General features: G+C 42.5%; 1 protein-coding gene across 2 annotated transcripts in view; it reads left to right on the top strand.

The window, feature by feature from the left end:
* COL24A1 (collagen type XXIV alpha 1 chain) overlaps positions 1-20,603 on the top strand; it is a 301,453-nt gene that overhangs the window by 207,326 nt on the left and 73,524 nt on the right. For both annotated transcript variants that reach the window (XM_019501556.1, XM_019501555.1), the window contains 5 exons: positions 8,712-8,765; positions 9,186-9,230; positions 9,349-9,393; positions 13,839-13,892; positions 18,957-19,010. In XM_019501556.1, the coding sequence (XP_019357101.1) occupies positions 8,712-8,765; positions 9,186-9,230; positions 9,349-9,393; positions 13,839-13,892; positions 18,957-19,010 (252 nt within the window). The remainder of the gene's footprint in view (positions 1-8,711; positions 8,766-9,185; positions 9,231-9,348; positions 9,394-13,838; positions 13,893-18,956; positions 19,011-20,603) is intronic.

Below are 20,603 nucleotides of genomic sequence, written 5' to 3'. Positions count from 1 at the left end.
TCATATTACCCCCTCCCCCCCAACAGGTATCCCCCTTTTTTAAACTGGAGAAATGGTAACCCTAGTGTTTCCACACCTAAAAAAAAAAAAAGAGATTCTAATAAGATTTCTAAATCTGATATATTTTAAGTCTGATCCTGTGGGCGTAGCTCAAGCAAAACTCATATTAAAGTCAGTGGGGGATTTGTCAGAGTTTGGGTCTGATGATTAAACAAACTTAAACTCTTCAACTGTTCAGGGACAAAAATAGCATACACTAGTCCTGCCAGAGAGAATGTTGTGGTTCTCTAAAAGAGTTTGCTCTTCCCTGTCATTAATTATAATGGATTTGTTTTTATAAAGTGACACTGTTAAAGATACCTTACAAAGGAAATGCATTGAAGTGTTATTTGGAAATGTCTTTATTGATTAAATATCAACATTCTACCTCTAATGAATGTTGTATAACATCCTCCTAAAAACACAAGAATACATAGAATTAGAAAAGTTTAGAACTAGTTTCATTGTACATGTGAAAAAACATACATAATTCAGTTCTGAAAATTGCCTTGTAAACTATAGGATGTAGGAAGCTTGCATAAATATTTAGAATTAAGTGATAATGATGCATGTTAATTTTCTCTGTTGAGTAACTAAAGGTATCTTTGTAATCTTTCTTTCTCCATCTCATGTTAGTTTCAACTTCAGTACCCCACTATTAGGACACATATGCAAGCTATCAGTACCCATCAAACAGAATAAATCAGTGCCTATTCATCATACTTAATTGAAATGCAGATGTATTTGTTTATGAAATTCGTTTGAGAAACTTCAAAGAGAAATGTTAATTAGACACAGAGGGCCTGAATCCACTCTCACGCCCGCTGGTGTAAAGTAAAGGCAACTCTACAGAAGTCAGCAGATTTACAGTGATGTGAGTAAGGGAACAAGACCCAGAGCACAAGATAACAAAAAATAACTTTTACAGTGTTGAACAGAAGTGTCTACAAATATACTCACTGGATCTGGAAAGGGTAATTGGGACTTACAGGACACTTTGTTACCAGAACCAGGCTTTGGTCCCAAGAAGAAGAATCTCAGTTTTTGTTTAAAAAAGTTTCAAGTCCTTTGCTTCACAGAGAGCATAGTAAAGATGAGCCAATGCATAATGCAAACCAGCTGGGAGGGCTGAAAAGAACTAGCAGCTGGGCTCTTCTGCAATCAGTGTCCTAATTCAGTAAAGCAAAGCATGTGCTTAATTCTCAATTACTTTAATATAGTCACCTGTTTAAAGTGAAATGCTTGCCTAAGTGCTATGCTAAGTTGGACCACAGGAGCTAGTTGCACCCTTGTGAGGTTGACATGTAGATGAGCATGCGCTCACACATACATACTTTTATGTACAATTACTCAGTTAAGTTTGGCTCTTCTACCTCTAAAAAATTAATCTTTCCCCAGGATCCTTTGGCTGTCCTATACACAACAGTATAACCATGGTGAACACCTTGATTCTGGAGGAAATTGTTGAGAAGGCTTGCTTCAAAATAATAAGACTTGCTATAGTTTTGCATATGTTCACAGCTACAAGATCAGGCAGAATCTGAGATTAATGTATGAAAAATGTATGAGGACCACTTGAAACTGGAGGATTTAGCACCACTGAATTCAAAATGAAAGCTGTATTGTAACACTAAGCTGCATGTGGCAGAAAAGGGCAGAAAGTGTAGTTGCATGTAAATGTTAAATAAGAGCATATGCTAATTCCTTCCCTTGTTTGCAAAGAAAAGAACATATCAAATCTTTGTTGCTGGATTTTTTATGCAAAGTTTAACAGCACTGACCATCTATTACTGCACTGCCACACAACCAAATGGCTTTCTATCATAAAACATTGACCACTCAACAGCCATTTGATGTCAAAGATTCCTCAGCAGTCTAATTTTGCTATGATTGTCCAGCTGGGCAATTTTCCCTGCACTTTGAGATTCTGACTGGCTGAAGAAAAAATCAGTTATTTCTACTGGAATATATTACTATTAGAGGATCTCTGTCTGAGACATGCCATTAGATATTCTTTTAACCATGTGACAAGCACCATGCTGGTTTCATAATGTTTCATCTGCTCATATTTAAGGCTTCCTGCACCTCAGCTAAAGTGATTATAGAAGGGTAGATTGGGCAAGCTGATGATGGGAGCAATAGCAACATGAAAACTGTCAGTATCAGTCTGACTCAGGTCTCTGCAATCCACATTTTACTCTTTAATATTAAACTTTGTGACGGAAAGTGGCAAGGAGGGCATTCCCCATTTCCTCAAAATTGCTGCAGCATGAAATCAGGTGACAAGCACTGCTTTCCCCTCTCCCTCCATTACTGCCTTGCAAGTCTGGCAGCCCCCGTTCCTCCATCTCTTTTGCTTTGTAGCTCAGATTTAGCAACCTTTCTCTTGTGACATTCCAAAAGAACACCCATATATTTCCCTCTGTACTTTTACTATCTGCCAGCATGTCAGTGGGAATGCAATTCCCATATATAGAACAATAGGTAGTGTCACAGCCTTAAATGCTGCCACTTTTCCAGCAAAGGACAGTGTCCCTCCAGACCATAACCAAAATATTTGCCATAGCCTTGCCATCACTTTTTCCCATGCCATCACCTTTTCCTTCAGCGTCCACTGGGATCCTGAACACTCTGATTTCCCTCTCTCTTATTTGAAGGCCCAACTTCTCCAAGTCCCTCCAGTTCCCCACTCTCATTATGGTGCTTTTCCATCTATTTAGTTTAGCCCCTGTTGCCTCTTCATACTCTGATGTATGCTTTAGTACCCTTTCCATCAAAAGTCTATCTCCAACTACTACATTTCAGAAGTGCAGCTCCCAGCTGTAACTCAGAACGTTTTCTGCAAAATATATGTGTTACAGTGTTACCCCAAACCAAACAGAAGTTCACTGTTGGTTTCAGGGAGGAGGGGAATCTAGCTGTGGGCTGGGAGCCTGCACCGAGGTTCCCATAGCAATGGCCAGGGCTCTCAGCCAGGGCTTGCTGTTTTCAGAATGGGAGGGGCAAACAGTGCAGGGAGCTCCCCAGCCAGTGCTGAAGAGTGGGGTGGGTGAATTGGAGTGCCCCCCACCTTTGAGGGGGCTTGGATACACCTATCCCACCCTCTGCGGGGCCTGGAAAAAACTCCAGACTGAACTCCCTCCACTCCCTTTCCCACTCTCATTCTGAAAACGGCTCAAGGCTGGGAGCTGCGCAGATGCAAGTTACAGAAGATGCTATACTTTGAAACATCTTTATCTGATACTTTATGCAATGAGAGGTCAGATTTTCACCTGATAGGGTATTTTTAAGCTGTCTGCAGCTGTGCACTTGTGTTTGGTCATAACTATAAGCTGCTTTCTGTGGCCAGATTGGGCAAATATTGGCAATTTTGTCTGAGCCCTTATAGTCCATATAAAGGAGTGTAGTTGGTCTCCAGTTTTTCAGAAGTTCCTTCTCCCCTTTCTTGAAGAGTAAGATTACAATGCCTCTTGTAAAATGTTTCACTCTGTTCTGTTTCCTCTGTTTTCTCAAAAACTTCCACTATGTCTGTCCCTCCCTGCCTGTGCCCAAAACTCCTCGTAAAATTCTATAGGCAGTCCAACTGCTCCTGGTGATTTCCCTCTTTTAACGGTTTTTAAACACTCCTCCACCTCCTTTAAACTTAAAGTTTCTTGCATCTCCTTTGCTTCTCCATCCTCTACTTTCTCTTCAGTCTCTTCCAAAAAATCCTCCATCTTCTTCCTGTCTGCTTTCTTCTTCTGGTAAAGCTCTTCATAAAATCTTCTCATCACCTCCCACACCTCCTCTGGCTTTTCCACCTGTGCACCCCCTTCTTCCCACATTGCTTTAAGCTCCCCTTTTGCCACCTTCACTTTGGCCAAAAAGCATCAGGACCACTCTTCGTTTTCTCCCACCCAGGGGCTTGTCATAAGAACATTTTCTCGCTCGTATTCCTTTTAAACCAAGTTTCTAACTCTTGCCTTGTTTCTTGGAGCTCTTCTCATCCTTGTCTTCCTTCTGCTGTTTCCTTTAGCAGCTCCAGCATCTTTGCAACTCTCCTAGCTGTTTCATTCTTTTCCCTGTGCATCTTCAGCCTTGCTTCCTGAAGAATTTTCCTGTTCTCTTCTTCACCATCATCCACCATTCTCTGGTACTCCCAAAATATTTCTTCAGCATTCACCACCCTACATACTGTCTTGTGCATGCTTGACATACCTCTTCATCTACATCTGCAACTGCATATTTAACTTCCACAGTCCCTTCCCTCTCATAGCGCTCTTACCAAAACTCATTTCTACTTTCAGCATCCAGTGATCACTAAAAGCAACATGTATGGTTTCTTTCTTCCTTATGCCTATTTCTTTTGATGCAAACACAAAGTCAGTTCTTGATTGTTTCTTTCCACTGAGGTCTGTTCTAGTGAAAACTTTCTACCCTGTCTACACATCTCTTAGCAATTCCTCTTTTATTATATTTATTTACAGTCTGGATGAGCTGTCTAAAGCTCCATTTCCTCCTTCCCTTCTTCTGTCCCCCCTTCTACAACTGAAGTCTCCTGCTATTGTGCACAGTCTCCCTCCGACCATGTAAAACACTTTCTAAGCAGCACATTCCTTCCCTCCCTCTCCTGAGGTGCATATACATTAAAAATTTCTAATTCTCTTCCCCCAACTGATAATATCATTCATTACAATCTGCCACTGATGACTTCTTCTACCTTCTTTGTTTTCAGCTCTGAGTTCTTGAATAATATTACTACCCCTGCTGCTTTGTTCTCATTTGTCCCTGACCACCAAGTTGATTCTTAACTCCACCTTTCTCAAGGTTTTTGGTAGACCTTTTCTCAAAACGTTTATAATCCCTCTCCCTTGGTATACAACATTCTTGTAGGCAGATTGTCTGCCCTTACTTGCTTCAGTCTGTTCCCATCTTTCCTTGTTAAGATGCTCTTGACATTAAATGAAACTATTGTCAATGCCATTTATGCATGTTTTAAAATAAGTGTGCCTGTCCCTTGAAGGTTCCTCCATGCTTGCTTTGAACTGAGTGCACCTGTCTCTTTTAGGTTCTTCTATGTCACTGCTCAGGTTGGTCATCTCCTACCCCTCCCTCACTTGCATTCCTGTAGCCCTTGCAAGCTGCTGGATTGCTTTCACATTTAGGAAGGTTTGCATATTCCTGCCTCCCCTCTGGTGCCCACCTTCTGGGGCTCATGTACATGCCATGATTTTTGCCCTTTCACGTGCTGCAACTGCATGTCTGTTTGCATGAGCAGGATTTCCCAACACTTTTAAAGTCTTTCTTGTGCATTCAACTAAAACTGCCATTGTTTTAAGCTTTGGGTGTCCCTCCTCCACTCCTTACATCCCAAACCTATGTTTATCTCTCTGTAGAAGGTGCCATCCTGCCCTACTTTCTATTATATTCTTTCTGGCACCAGATTGCGAGGTAGGGAGAACATCTGATCACTGGGTGCATGTGGATAAAAAGACATGCTCTCAGATATTCTGCTAGGGACTTAGTGTATGTATGTACCTTCAATTAATCAAGGGAGGATGGATTAAAATCAGTGTCACATTACAGTGTTCCTCCATACTAAACCAAGAGGGAAAGAAACCATGGTACATACTGTGTTTATTATTTCATTTTTATTCCTTTTTTTGGTTATGTTAGGAAGCAGCATGGGGAGAGTGAACTATTAGCACTACTTGTTTGTTTTCTTTGATAAATAGTCATTAAATTATTATAGTTAAATAATTAATTCTGAACATGCATTACATTGCATTCCTTTTTTGAAACAAAACTGAAGTCATGCCAAAGAAAAAAGCAGTAGCAAACACTTGGCAGTTTTTCTCCCCAGCTCTGTGCATAGAATTGTACAATATGCAGCCCAAATCAAACAACTGGAGCCAAAATGTGTCCATCTTTCATTCTGTACTAACTACAGTAGGAAATTATATTAATTCTACTTGATCCAATTCATCAGTGCCAATAATGCATCATGCTGTACTATTTATAAAAATGTTATGCTGTGCTTTTGATAAAACATGTAACTGCCCTTCCTTTGGATTCATGCTTTTTCCTCTGTGGCTAGCTGAGGTTAATGCTGTACCAAGAATCAGCAGTTAGACATTTCCTGTATTTTGTTTTCACTGTATAAATTAAATCATGGTGCTATCCAGAAGCTAATCTTTGATCGCTAGTCCTTGCTGAAGTTTTATTTTGATTGGTTGGTATGGTCTTGGATAATTCATGATCAAAACAGTTGTCAGGTTCTTGCTAATGATTAAACATCTGAATCTAACTCCTCTGAAAGCAGAGGTGTCTGTAGATGCAGCAGGAAGTCATTGTGCCCGTAACATACCCAGGCCATACTCTTCTGCAGTCTCTACAACTATACCGTAAGATCTACATAATGGCTATCCAAGTTGCCTCCTTAGTGTCTTCTCTTGCTTACCTGATTGCCCCCTTATATAATGCTGATTTGGGTCTGTCTTTTCCTTTGCTCCCTTCCTTAGCTGTCTTATTTGGCCCCTACCTTTTTTGGGGTTCTCCATCACTGATGGGTTTCCCTCCTCCCTCATACTGAGGCAAATCCAAGTACCACATGGTACTGATACCAAATAAATCAGACAAATGGGGCTTTCCATTAAATCCATCTAGCCTGCCTTGTGTTTGTATGCAGTGTAACATGCAGGTGTTGTACCTGTCATGGTCCAGACATTATGCAAGGCAAGGATTTCTTAGGGACCAACTATTTGGTCCAGTAAAAGATATCACCATAAGACATTCTTGTCTCTCACATATTAACTAAAGAAAATATGTAGGTAATAATCAGACAAAGACAGCTATAGAAAAACTGCCAGCAGTACCTAGATCAGTGTAACTGTCAGCATAACCACCAAAGATCAGCATAACTGACTTTAATTAGATCAAGACGTTTATCCCTCTTCTATAATCATTTAATAATTAGGGTTACCTAATCTAACATGGGCTCCATCCTATAGTTCTTACATGGCCAAACTAAACTGCTCTATAAAAATAACAGGAGTCTTTGGGCCTCTCTAGAGCTAATTAAAGTCAGGGTATTTTTCCATTGGGTTCAGTGGGGTTTAGATGAGGCCTTTTTGGCAACTGGATTGAAGCTACCAGCTGTGTGTGCTCTATAATTTTTTGCTCCGTCTTTTGTCCAGAGTTCCTTAACATTCCTTCTTCCTTTTGCTCTTTCCAACAGTTTAAACAACATGTATCATTCTAGCTTCATTTTTATTTGTAATTAAGAATATTTTAATGTGAAAACTTGATTGTCCTTTGGCATGTTCTGTGTTGAAGATATTGTCTGCTTAAATTCTGTCTCACCAAGGGTTTCTTCCTCTTCGCTGCTTTTCCTTGGTCTTAAGACTGAGAAGAAGGTGTGTTGCAAAAGCTGACCCATTAATGTTTGTTTTCAGGGACTTGCACAAGGTAGAATAGGATTGTACTACATACCAATTAGGCATCTAAAAGATTAAATGGAATTTGAACAATTTTTCTCATTTTATGTGAAATGAAAGCCAGTTTTGGGAGAAGCTGATTTTTATTAAATTTGAAGGATCTGTATCTCTTATATAGTCTCTATGTCTTTATGTGCATTGTAAAGTACACTGGATGCCTAGATAAGCGAGGTCTAGCTATATACAGCCTCATCTGTCTGTGTCAGTATTTGCATGATTACCCATCACACAAATAACTAAACACCTTTCACATATAGCATGAACCCTAATTTGGGGTCAAACCATGAAATTTCCAATTTATGAGCCCAATTCCGAATGAGTCCTGAGGGCCAATGGATGCCTTGCATCATTGGAGTCGATCAGAAGGATGGTGCTCATCATCACCTCCTTGTTTTGTATCGCCAAATCCAAAACTGATAGAACAGGATTCTGGAGGATTTTTCTCACCGTCAGAAGGAACATATGTGACCTAGAAATATTTTGAGGAGAAAATGGTTCAAGCAAAATAAGCTTGATCAAGTGTTCTTTAGAGAACATGAAAGTCCTTAGTATCCAAAACAGCTCTTCCAACTATTCCCCCATCATCACATACAAGTGAAGGTTGAGAGCCATGTTTAACATGCTTTCCGCTATAACACATTATTCTTAATCTCAGGTCTTACACAACATACCTGTAGATAACTCATTAGATAAACCTCATAATTAGCCATTAGAAAAATATTCTTTTCGCTGTAGCTCTAGTGACGACATGGAAATCCTGCATGGCAGCTGACAATAAACTCTGTAGCATGCTGTATGAAGAATAGATGGCCCTTAATACAGACAGTTCTATAACAGCCAAAGTTTTAGTTGGTCATATCTGGTGCACTTCAAGATGTGTTCTTTTCCATATTTCAATAATGTTATTTTAATGTATTCTGCTTTGATACTTTTATTTTGCTTACCTCAAACATCTTGTTTAAATATTAAGCAGTAAAAGCTTTCTTTTAAAATCCATATTACATCAAGATGAAAGTTGGTTTTATAGTCTCTGATGCTTTATTTCACACTTAACACACAAAATGTTTTCCATCATGTGGACTTGCAGATAACCATGCTAACAAAGCAAGTAGTTTGCTTTATAGTTCTAAAGCTTTAGCCTCATAATTGTCCATAATGGCTACGAATAACACCAAAAATTGCTTATATAATTTTCAGGGACCAAGAGGTCTTGATGGTCCTCCAGGAGAGCCAGGGACACAAGGTATTAAGGTAATTATTCACTTGCTTTACTCAGTGCTCCAGAGGCTGCTTGTATATCATGGGGCGTCAACCGACAGTAAAACAAAGCACAAGGAGACACCATGGGACACTTCTGAGTTTCCTATGATTCCAGTGAGGCACCCTACATTTTTTACTTCTTTCAGATGTTTTTTGTTTCCATGGTACATGGACATCATAGTCTGAATTCTTTTCTCATCCATTTTGGAGATAACCTATAAATGGAGTTACTCTGCATTTCCTCATCTTAAACGGAGTTACTCTGCATTTCTGACAGCATAAGTGATGATAACAGAATTTGGGAAATAGCTTTTTCCTGCATGTGTAATTTTTTCTGTGCATTTGGCTGCAAATTTATATTGAAATGAAAAATTGTATTGAACTAACTTGTTCTTATTTTTTTTTTATCAGGGAGAAAGAGGTGATCCAGGGAAAAAGGGCATTCATGGACTTATTGTAAGTATCAGAGCTGTTCTTTGTATAAGGTTTTAATCTACAGCACTGATTGTTGCTTGACATTGATTTGTAATTTATCTGTAATCTTTATTCTCTTTCAATCGTTTTATTTAACCAGGGCAAAGCTGGAAACCCTGGAGAACGAGGAAATCAGGGAGTACCAGTAAGTAGTGAAATCCTATAACCTCTAAAAACAAGCAAACAAATAAAAACCTTGCCTCAGAAGGCAATTATTGTCTTAATATCAGCTGTTGACCTCTGACCATTACAGTTTGCATTTAGGATCCATAAAGCCTTTCATCTGTGGATCCTGAGGAGTTATTAGAAACACCAATTTTTGAAGCAATGAAATTCCTCTGGATCATTGCACCCACTATTTAAGAATCTGTGACAGTCAGAGTGACTTGCTCAAGGTCAAACAAAGAATCAGGGGCACGTATGGGGAGGAAGGTGAACTACCATGTTCACTTGAATCCAAAACAAGTCCCCCTCTACCGTTTAATGAAGGGGAAAAGGCCCCTCATCTTGGATTGAATTACAAGACAGTGGAAGAGGGCAGGGGCTGATGGCTGCTGTAGTTCCAACTCCAGCCCCAACCTGGGGTCAGAGTTTGGGTCAGAGCTGCAGCCACTGCCTGCCCCATCTCCCGCTCTCTGATGGCCTCAGCCCTGCCCCCTGCCACCTCTGTTTGGCTTCCAGCTCCAATTCTGGCAGAGCTGCAGCCCTGTACCAGCCCAGAGCATGGAGCACATGGTTGCTCTGGCCCCAACTAGGTCTGGTAGCAGAGACAGCGGTAGCAGCAGCTCTGGCTCTGGCTCAGGCTCCGGCTCAGGCTCAGGCTCCAAGGCCCAGCCAGAAGAGCCACTGCTGCAAAAGCTGCTGCATGGGGGCAGGCATGGAGGGGAGAACGGGAAGGAGGGACAGGTGTCAGGGAAGGGGCGGACAGGTGCTGGCATGTGTAGGCATGGGGAGGCAGGTGGGGGCAAGTGGTGTGGAGGACAAGGTAGCAGGGGACAAGGTGTGAGGGAATAAGAGACAGTGTCCCCCCATTCCCCCCTGCCTGTGCTTTCCCCACTGTGGCAGGTGAGGGAACAAATTTAAGATGGCCCTCCAATAATTAGATTTTACATATGGAAAACTATAAAAATGTACAGGTTTCCCTTGCTTCATGTGCATTCTGTATGTGTGAATTTGCTCTTATGCAATGACCCTTTTTATACCAAAAATTCGTTAAATGCGAGGTAAATTCACTTTCATGAAGTCGGTGTGGTGGAAACCTGCAGTTAGCTGCTTTGTGCGGTGCATTATGGGAGTGAAGTGCACCAAAATATAGTCTCCTGTGTGTATCTGTGCTCCTCACTCATCTGCAACACGTGTTCTGTAGTTGCCATCCCCATTATGGCTTCTAAGCATCCTGCTAGCTTATCTCCTACCCACCTCCCTGGTCCATCAGTGAAGTCTTCACTACCTTCTCTTCACACCAACTAAACATTCACCACCACCCTGTGCTTGTGTGTTCTGTCTGCTGTTGGCGAATACCAAAGTTGTCTTATAAAAGTCGTAGAAATGGGTCTCAGGGTCAGTACAGTCGAGATCATGGAATGTATCCCTATTTGTTACATTGCAAAGTGGGTTCTCTTTATGCAAATTATAGTTATGTGCCATTTTCTAGGAACACATGTACAGCATAAAGTGAAGGAAACCTGTATATATTTTCCATATACATAATCCATTTAGTGGGAGGTCATCTTAAATTGAAAGTTACCTTGGATTTAGGTAAATATGATAATCGACAAGAAGAACAGCAGAAGCCAAAGGACTGAAGCACTTATATTAGTAGTACAGCGTTCTGAGACCAACAGTGTTGGTTGTTTTTCAAAATGAGCCACTTGACAGCTTTTCCTATTCCCTAGAATTTATGCGTTTCTTGTACCTTGTCAGTTATTCCATTTCTTGTACCTTGTCAGTTATTCCACAGAAGGACATGGATATCACTTTTACTACATTCAGAGGCAGATCCAGGAAGTGCGGGAGCAGTGGCTGGAACTGCAGGGGTAACTGTACCCCCTGCATCCAGCCCCCCACGCACTGGGGCAGGCAGACCATGCTGCAGGAGCAGTATCCAGGGATTTCTTTTAAGTTCCTCAATCAGGAAACATACTCAGCAACACATCCCCTCCCCTCCGTTCCTCCCACTTCCCTGCCCACCACTGCCACTGTCCCCCCTGGCCCCAGCTGACCCAGGGACCAGGTGAAATAAGGTTCTAGGACCACTCATGTCGCACTCCATCCAAGTTACACATGGAGCTAGACTCAGCCAGAGACAGCAGTGGCAGCAGAGATAGGTTATCTTACCCTGCACCTACTCCTGGGCTGGTAGGGAACACCAGTGGGGACTGGGCAGGGAGAGTGAACCTAACCACTGCTGCTGCTGTCCCCAGCTGAGTCTGGCTCCATGTGGAGCTCTGCCAGAGTAGGCAAGAGCAGTTCTGGAGCCCTCCCCTCCCACCCTGCCCTTGCCCCCACTCCCACCCTTGGGGCAGGTATAGACAATGGCATTGGTGGATGGAGGAGGAGAAGGGGACAGGGGAGGGGAGATTAGGTAGAGAAAGGAAGTGCCTGGGGGGGCAGAATTTTTACTCAGTTTGGGGACTTAACAAAAATCCCTAGCTGCTGCTCCTGCAGTGTCAGCTGAAAGGCAGGGAGGGTTTCTGTGCTACTGCACCCACCCAGATCTGCCCCTCCATACATTTGGAGGAAATATGAAACCACAGTGATGGCTGATAAGTGGACAGGAGATCCAGAGCATACCCAGGAGAGTTGTCATCCTTCAAAGGAGGATGAAAGGAGAAAGAATGGCAAAGACAATGCATTGTCTTGCTTCTCTCCAGCTGTCTTCTCTTGAGACATATTAGTTTCAATAAAATAAATATATTACTCATAATTACCCACAGATACTCTTTTTTGTTGTTGTTTTTTTTAACATGAGATGTGAAAGTGAGGGGCCTGACCACTTCTGGTCATGAGACACCTCTTATCGTGGGGTATAAATTGTCCCTTCATTTTCAATTGTACCTAGTGTCCTTCATCACTTCCTAGTCTGTGATGTTGCAGTGGAATTGTGTGTTTTCAAGCAACTGCAGTGATTCAAGCCAGAGGTCACTTCAGTGCCAAATACCTCTCTACATATAGACTGTGTTCCAGTATATGTGTGGAGGTCTTGGGATTCCATTGGAATGAAAGCTGCTATATCAGTAAGATGAAATTCTCTTGATCTTCCAGTTTTACTTCTCACTGATAGTCATTAGTTCCATTGCACTGGGAAACTCCACTGCTGATGTATTCTTCTGCATCTTACTGCTGACTCTGCACAGTAGGCTGACCTAAGTGTTCCATACAGCTGCACCAAACTCACATCTCTGGATCAGACCCAATGTGCATATTGAGTATTTCACTCTGTTTACCTTGGCTGAGTTCAGTCTATTTGATACCTGCATAAATGACTTGGATAACAACGCCAGAAAGGTTTGTGAGTGACAAATCGCTATATAAATATGCCCACTGAATGCATTGTACTCCAGCACTTAGCAGTATAACTAAGAAAGTTCCCTGAATAACACTAAGGAGCTTTTTTCTCATTCATGCACTCCACAAGCTAGACAGCAGGGCAGGGGTGTTTCCTGCTCCTGCTACCTCCTTGAGCTGTGTATGAGCTGTGACTGATTTCACATAAAGATTCAAGGCTATTTAACCCTTTTCTTGCTAGCTGGTCACCATTACCCTTGAACTTTTCAATCTGTTGCAGTAATATACTACCTCTGGAATGTGTGATAGCAAAATAAATACGATAGTAAAATGGATGATAATAAAATGATTAGCTAAAAGTAATTATTCACATCAACTATTAAGACACATATCTGTGATACAATTTTCAAATAGGATCATTAGAATTTAAAAATACAGGGTCCTCTTGGTTGTTTTTTATATTTTATTTCTTTTGAAGATGGTTGAGTTTCATGCTCTTTATGTAGCTGTTAAAGTGCAACATTTTTGTTTCATAGTGCAGTTCAGAGCTCTTCAGTGCATTTCTTGCCAATTCCTGGTATTTATACAAGTAGGAGCATATGGAACAATCTTTGTAGATTGATAGTATGGTGTGTGTAGTTATAGCATATTATGAAATAATGCTCTTAGACATCTATACTTCTCCTTGATTGTGAGACAGTATAACTGGTAGGGCTAGGCTGAGCAAATTGTGTGTGTGTAGTGTGAAACTCACTGGATTAATTCCAAAGACTTTGTGGTTAAGCCCAGTTACCCTCTGTGTGTATGAATTTAAGGAGATTTATAAGTAAATGAAACCAGTGAGTGGTAAATTAGCATGACACCCTCTTCCCCCATGTTAAGAAGAACAGGCAGATATTAGCTAGAGCTTGAACATTAGTCGCAAGAGCTAATGGGGCAAAACTGCTCACATAGGTGAAGGGATAACACTTTTTAGAAGGGTTTACATAGGTAAGTTGTTAGATGTTCCAAAGTGGAAAGGAAACAGCCTTTTATACAATATGAAGCAGCTTCTTTATTGATCTTGGTTTGGATTGTTTTCAGGGTTTGCCTGGGCCCCCTGGAAGCCTAGGAGACAGAGGTCCTGTGGGAGAGCCAGTAAGTTGATCTCCATCCTTTCCTAATAAAGATTTTCACATATTGTACTTAATACTTGGTAACTTGGGTTCCACTAGACCAAGGTTTGAAATTTTCAGTGTTTAAGTTCACATCCTTTAAAAACTATATCTAAACTACGCTGGGTCAGATTCTGCAACATAGGGGGCACATCTGTCCAAAACACTTAACTCCTCAGTAGTGTAGTTTACTACAAAGTAAGCATATGTGTCTATGTGTGCACACGCTTACTGTGCAGTAAACCTCAATAATCAGGAGTAAATTTTCTACCTGAAAATGCAAGCAGTAAATTTACTTTCGCTTAGTAACAGTGCAGTAGCACTCATGTAGATAACTGATTGGGAGCAAAACTGCTCCCGGTCAGCTATCCGCCAGGGAGCAGGAGATTTCTCCCTGCCCCCAGAAGCTGCCTGCTGCTGGGATAGGCTCTGCCACCAGAGCCCAGGTCCCCCCTGGCCCAGCCAGCAGCAAGGAGCTCCAAGCCCCCTTCTCTGGGATAGCAATTGAGGAGTGAGGGGGTGGGGGGAGAATGGGAGATCCTTATCTCCCAGCACCAGCTCCACAGCCATAGAACTGGGAGATAAGGGTCTCCCAGCACTGGCCCCACTGTCACAGAGCTGGCACTGGGACATAAAGGTCTCCTAGCTCCAGCCCTGCAGTGCGGAGCTCGCATTAGGAGCTGGAGGGGGCTGGGGAGCTTGTTCCTTGCTCAGCTTCACGAGCTCAGAGCTGGGTGGGGAACAAGTTGGGAAGCTCCCCCTTTGCAAATTCCCCACCTCTTTCCCTACCCAACTTTAGGCTGTGGAGCTGATCAGGGAACAAACTCCCCTGACTATTCCCCACCCAGCTCCACATTTGCAGAGCTGAGTAGAGAACAAGCTGGGGAGCTCCCCAGCACCATGCTGCAGAGCTGTGTGGGGAACAAGCTCCTGAGGCTGTTCACTGCTCAGCTCCACGCTTGCAGAACAGAGTGGGGAACAAGCTCCCCAGCCTCTGCCCCACATGCAGGGCAGGGGCTGGGAACTGTCCTAGTTAGGGGCAGGTCCCAGTCCCATGCCCCAAATACATCATGCTGAAATACCACTCCTGGGAGTAAGAAATCTAATAAATTGAGGCATGGGGCTTGGAAAGAGCTGCAAAGATGTAGAGGTTCCAGCCGCCTGTCCCGATCTGCCAGTGGGCTAGCTAGCAGCAAGCTAGGTGCTAGCTGCCCAACCAGTGTATTGGGGCAGGAGGCTGGGACTTGCCCCTCTCCTACACTTCTTTCCAAGTCCCCTGCCCCTGATCGGGGAGCCAGGGCCAGGAGCTCCCTGCTTCCAGGGTGTTACATCCCAGCCTTGGGCAGGAGACAGCTGTCACCTGGCTCGGTGCTCCCTTCCAGTCCCTGGTCTAGCACCCAGGGGGAGCCTAGAGCTCCCTCTAGTGGCAGCAGGGGCCCACTGCAGGGCCCTAGGAAGCAGGAGCAGTTTGCTGCCATTAGCAGAAATTCCACTCCCACTTCCCTGCATGAGTAGATGCCTGCCTGGGAGCATTTGCTTGCAAGCAGTTTACTTGTGAGTAAACTGATCCCAGATCAAATGCATGTGTAGACATGCCCAGTAAGTATTGTACACTTACAGGAGGATTCTCCCCAGTCTCCATGGGATAGCACTAGTAATAACCAGAAAAAGTATGAAAAAGAGTAGCCAAATCTGACTTCACACTGCATAGAGACCGGCATGGGTATATTATGTAAATACAATCTTAGACATGGATATTAGTGGCTTCCCTGTTATTTTCAAGCAAGGTTTATGGTACTTATTCTGGAATTTTGGAAACAGACAGACTTGGCATGTTCCTGCTCTAACAAAAAGGCAACTGTTATAATAAACCTCAGACATTCTTTCGCTGTATAGCTTGCTGTTCTGATTTTTATTATTGAAAAGCTACACACGCTTTAATGTGGCTAATACTGGAAATACTGGAACAAAAGCCCATATACAGTTTAAGACCATGAACAATGAGCTGAAAGGTGTAAACCTGACAAGAATGCCATTACATCATCACCTTTACTGCCAAGGCCCAAGTACATAAATATAATGGAGTAGTGTGTGCTTTCATGGTGGTACACGTTATAAAGACTGCCATTTTACCTGTCAAGTAAACTTTTGTTCCTTACTTTTTATTACATATGAAAAGCTATTTCTCATAGTAAATGATGTAAAATAATATCAACATGCTTTTTAAAACTTTATACTGCAATGTATTCTTTCATGTACTAGGCTGATGCTTCTGAATCCATAAGCTAATATGGATTCATAAAGGTGGTCTCTGGAAAATTCTTTTGGCCAGAAAAGTAGGAAAATTCCAATTGCTTGCTTCCTGCAAGCAATGAGGAGATAGTTGGCTGATAAAAGCAAACTTTTTTATCATTGTACAGAAAATTTCCACTAAAAATTATGTATTATTTTCTTGGATTTCCTTTACTGTCTGTTTTATAGATCATCTCTATTCTGTCTAACTTGCCAGCCTAGTCATTTTATATCCTGCTCCATACTGTAGCATTTAAGAGACTTAGAGGTTTTAAAGTTTATAAGTATATACATCTTGCTACTACATTGCTTGTTTAACCTGATTTTCTTATTTATAAAGGGACTGGAATGTTGTTTTAGCTGTGATAGTCTAGGAAATGTCCTGAAGGCAAGTGTCTTTTTGTGATAACTTTTATTGGATCAATGATATAAGCAGGAGAGAAGTTAGGCAAGCTTATGGGCACAAACTGTCCTTCCCCATGTGAGATCTGTTTCTTTGGGAGACCTGAAGAAGGGCAGTTTGTGCCCAAAAGCTTGTCTAGCTTCTCTCCCAACTATACAATTGGTCAAATAAAAGATATCTCAAAACCTCCTCACCTTATTACTTACTTATACTTATTACTTAACTGTCTACTTTAATTAATCTACATTTCTATTGTGCTTAGCATTGTAGCATCCATGAATGAAATGCAGAAATTAAGAAAAGTATCACTTGTTCACAGGAATTGATGATTTTTCTTTCCATGTTACACAGAGTCAAATTATTTTTGTATGTATAGCTCTAAAGAGGAAATATAGTATAACACAAAGCATTGTGAAATAAAATGGTTTTATTTCTCCAATGGATTTATCCAACAGCCTACTTTCTTTTTCAGTCAATTGGTTATTACATGGAAGAAGGCTGTGAAGGTAGTTTCTATTGCCTTGTCACTGGGTTCTACTGTAAAAATGCAAGGAAATACTATTAGGGAAAAAGACTTAAACTATTAGATTTGCTTAGCAGAATCAGGCCTAATGTAAAGCAAATGATTAATTTTACTTACACGTCAGGCCTTTTCAGCAAACTCTGTTTTGATTACACTTGAAAGAGGTCCCCATATTATTCAACATGTTCTTACATTTTTTTGGCTTCTGGTGTTCCATGTAAGTCACGAGGGAGTGGTATATTGCCAAGCCATCAGTCTGAGCTCCGTGGGAATAATGTGGAGAAATATTTGGCTCCTGCATCAGACTTGAGCTTTGGGACAGCAAAGTAGTGAAGTCCTTGTAGGTACTACAAGCCAAAACCAAGACGATTATGTTTTGGCCTGGATAGAACCCATAATAGTACATTCGTTGTGGTTTTCAGTGTTTGCTTGTTCTTAACTGAAACTGTTAATCAAGTCAGAGATGCACCTGTTGAACTTTGTCCAGCACTAGCCATATGACTCTGGTGCTGGAAGAGAATAAAAGACTGCTGTTATTAACATTAGCAAGTCACCAGGAACAACAACCCTATGCGTGTAATCCATGTACTGACAGATCAAAGGGAAAGCTAGATAATGGCTTGAAAGGCTTATAGTACAAACACAGAAACAGTACTTTTACATTGTATCAGAACAGCACAGCACCAGAAATAATTGTTTCCTTTAACAGTGAAGAATCTGTTTAAAACAGAAATGTGTCCAGTCCATACTCCATTGATGTCCGGATTTGGGTCTGAACCTTCCCAAGGTGTGGGGATGAGTATGTCTAGGACATGGGTGGCCAACCCACAGTACAGATGCCACAAGTGGAGCTGGCAACCTCTGGGTATAGGTCAGGGAGGGGGCATGCAGCAAAGTGGCAAATAGGACAGGAAGTAGATCAGAGCAACAGACTAGGCAGGGAGGAGACAGCGAAGTAGCAGATTTGGTGGGGAAAAGGGATTGAAATGTCACTTAGGGAGGGTGTGGGGTTTAATTTGCTGTATGCTTGCTAAAAAGCTTGGTCCCACTGGCCTAGGAGTTTGATTTGTCCTGTTGCAAAATTTAGGACCAGGTGCGAAATTATTAGAGGTAAGGTCCAAGAGATGGCCACACGCATCCCACTTCCTTAGAGGACATGGATAACCTCAATTTACATGAAATCCATACACGCTGGTTTAGAAATGGATCCCTGAGGTGTTGCTGTGATAAGTTTATTGCTTACCATATACTGGCCTGCAAGAACACTGCTGCTTAGTATGGTTTCTTACTGATTTTGCCAGAAGGCTCCAATCTGCAATCCATTACACCTCAGTGACCATCCTGTGTAAACACTGTTAAATCCATAAAGTGAAATATACAGTAGTTTTCAGTTAAGTCTGTACCAGACTATAGGTTTTTCCATAAAGCAAACCTGACATAGAGCCAGCTAAGTCTTAATTAAACAAACTCTTGATTAATCAAGAGAAGAATATTGTGTAAATAAGAACTTTGACTTCTAGTCCAAATGAAGATAGGTCAGTTCTGTCCTTTTAAAATCTATTGCTAGACTATATCTAGAAAGTCAGTTATATCTTCAGCGCTGTTAAGCACTTGTCCTTGTAGGTACTAACTGCTGTCAAAGAATTTAGAAAGAAAAACAGTGATAAAGCAAAATAATATCTGCTTCTTTCTACCAGCTGTCAGAGTGGTGCAGTGATACAATATATACTTTATCATATTATATTGCACACCTATCATATGTAGGTTGCATCATACATGCATTACATAAAATTACTGAATTATATACCCAGAATTTTGTTTAATGCCAGGGCTCGAGAGGACAACAAGGTGATGCTGGCCCAGCTGGGGAAATGGGATTTGAGGTGAGTTGTTAAGCATTATCATTTATCAATAATGACATTTTTATTTCTTTTTATTTATTGTTTTATTTGTTGCTTATAATTTGTATTATTTATCAATAATAATGAATTAACTAACCAAAACAATCTACAGTTTATACCAAAACTCTCTTTGTATTACCTCCAATAGACTTGAATAGCACATGTAATTAAAAGAGTTTGTCATTGCTTCTGCCTGTTGTAAGAAAATTTCGAAAGAGAAAGCTTATTAGATTGCCTGTGGATCCTTCATATCATGGTATCTGCTTCTGAGAGGACAATGATGTATTAGCTGAATCCAGCACTTCCAGAATATATACCCTTCCCTTTGCTGTTTTGCAACCTCCCACAGCAGGCCAGAGCTGAGGGGATTGTAACTGGGCTGAGGAGTGAACTCGCTCAGAACACATAAGAAACGTTTAGTCAAAGAAATGAAGTTCCATTATCCCGCATAACTAAGAACATAAGTGCCATACTGGGTCGGATCAATGATCCATTTACCCCAGTATTCTGTCTTCAACAGTGGAAGAAATAGATGCTATGGAGGTAGAGCATCAAACCTGATATCTATCCATAGGTGGGGGAAGGCTGGGGCTAAAGGGGTTCAGTCCCCCTCAAACACAGGTCAGCAGGTAGGGCCACAAGGCAGCCCAGCTACAGGCTCCAGATAGCTGCAGCAGGGGTGGGAAGGAGCATGCACACAGCCAGGATCACAGCCTGGTGTCTGAATTGCTAGCAGCACGGCAGGCCCCAGACAGCTGCAGCAGGGGTGGGAAGGAGCATGCACACAGCCAGGATCACAGCCTGGTGTCTGAATTGCTAGCAGCATGGCAGGCAAATACCAGTCTACTCTGAAGGGGTTTGGGGGCACAGATCAAGGCCCCCACATTGAGGGAGGGAGTGGGGCAAAGGCAGGGGCAGGGGCTGGGGTGAATGGAGCCCCAGCCAGGCTGGATTGTGGGACAGTCAGAGCCTGGGTGCCTTATCCAGGGACACAGGAGGGCTCCCGCCACTGTACATACCCTGGTGGAGGCCCAGGGGGCACATGCCCCCCAGTCTGTGTGCAGGGCAGAGGTGGCTGCCACTGTGCAATGGACTTTGTTCCCTGCTGCAGCTGCCCCAGGAGTGGCATGATGCCACGTGCCTGCCACCACTGGGCTGCATAGTGTCCCCTGCCTGCCCAACAGCAGGACACACATGGCATTGCGCCATTTCTGGGGCAGCTGCAGCAGGGAGCAAAGCCCAGTGTACAGCGGCAGCCACCTCTGCCCCGCACACAGATGAGGGAGGCACATGCCTCCTGGGCCTCCACCGGGGTGCATGCAGTAGCGGGACCCACCCCTGGACAAGCTGCCTGGGCTCTGATTGTCCCACAACCCAGCTCCTGTCCCTGCCCCTGTCCCTGCCTGCCCCACTCCCTCCCTCACCACTCAGACCTCAATCTGTGCCCCCCCCCACGGCTCTTCCCCTCCCCATGCCTCTTCCCCCACAGACTTACGTGCTGGGTGTGGGGGGAGAGGGCATGTGTGCATACATGCATGCACTCAGCTCCCCCCCAAATATTTTTTCTGCCTCTGC

The sequence above is a fragment of the Gavialis gangeticus genome, unplaced genomic scaffold (assembly GCF_001723915.1).
Source record: "Gavialis gangeticus isolate Ggan-Ray unplaced genomic scaffold, GavGan_comp1, whole genome shotgun sequence".
Classification (NCBI taxonomy): Eukaryota; Metazoa; Chordata; order Crocodylia; family Gavialidae; genus Gavialis; species Gavialis gangeticus.
The sequence above is the reverse complement of the archived record's forward strand: the minus strand, read 5'-3'. Positions and strand labels throughout refer to the sequence as shown.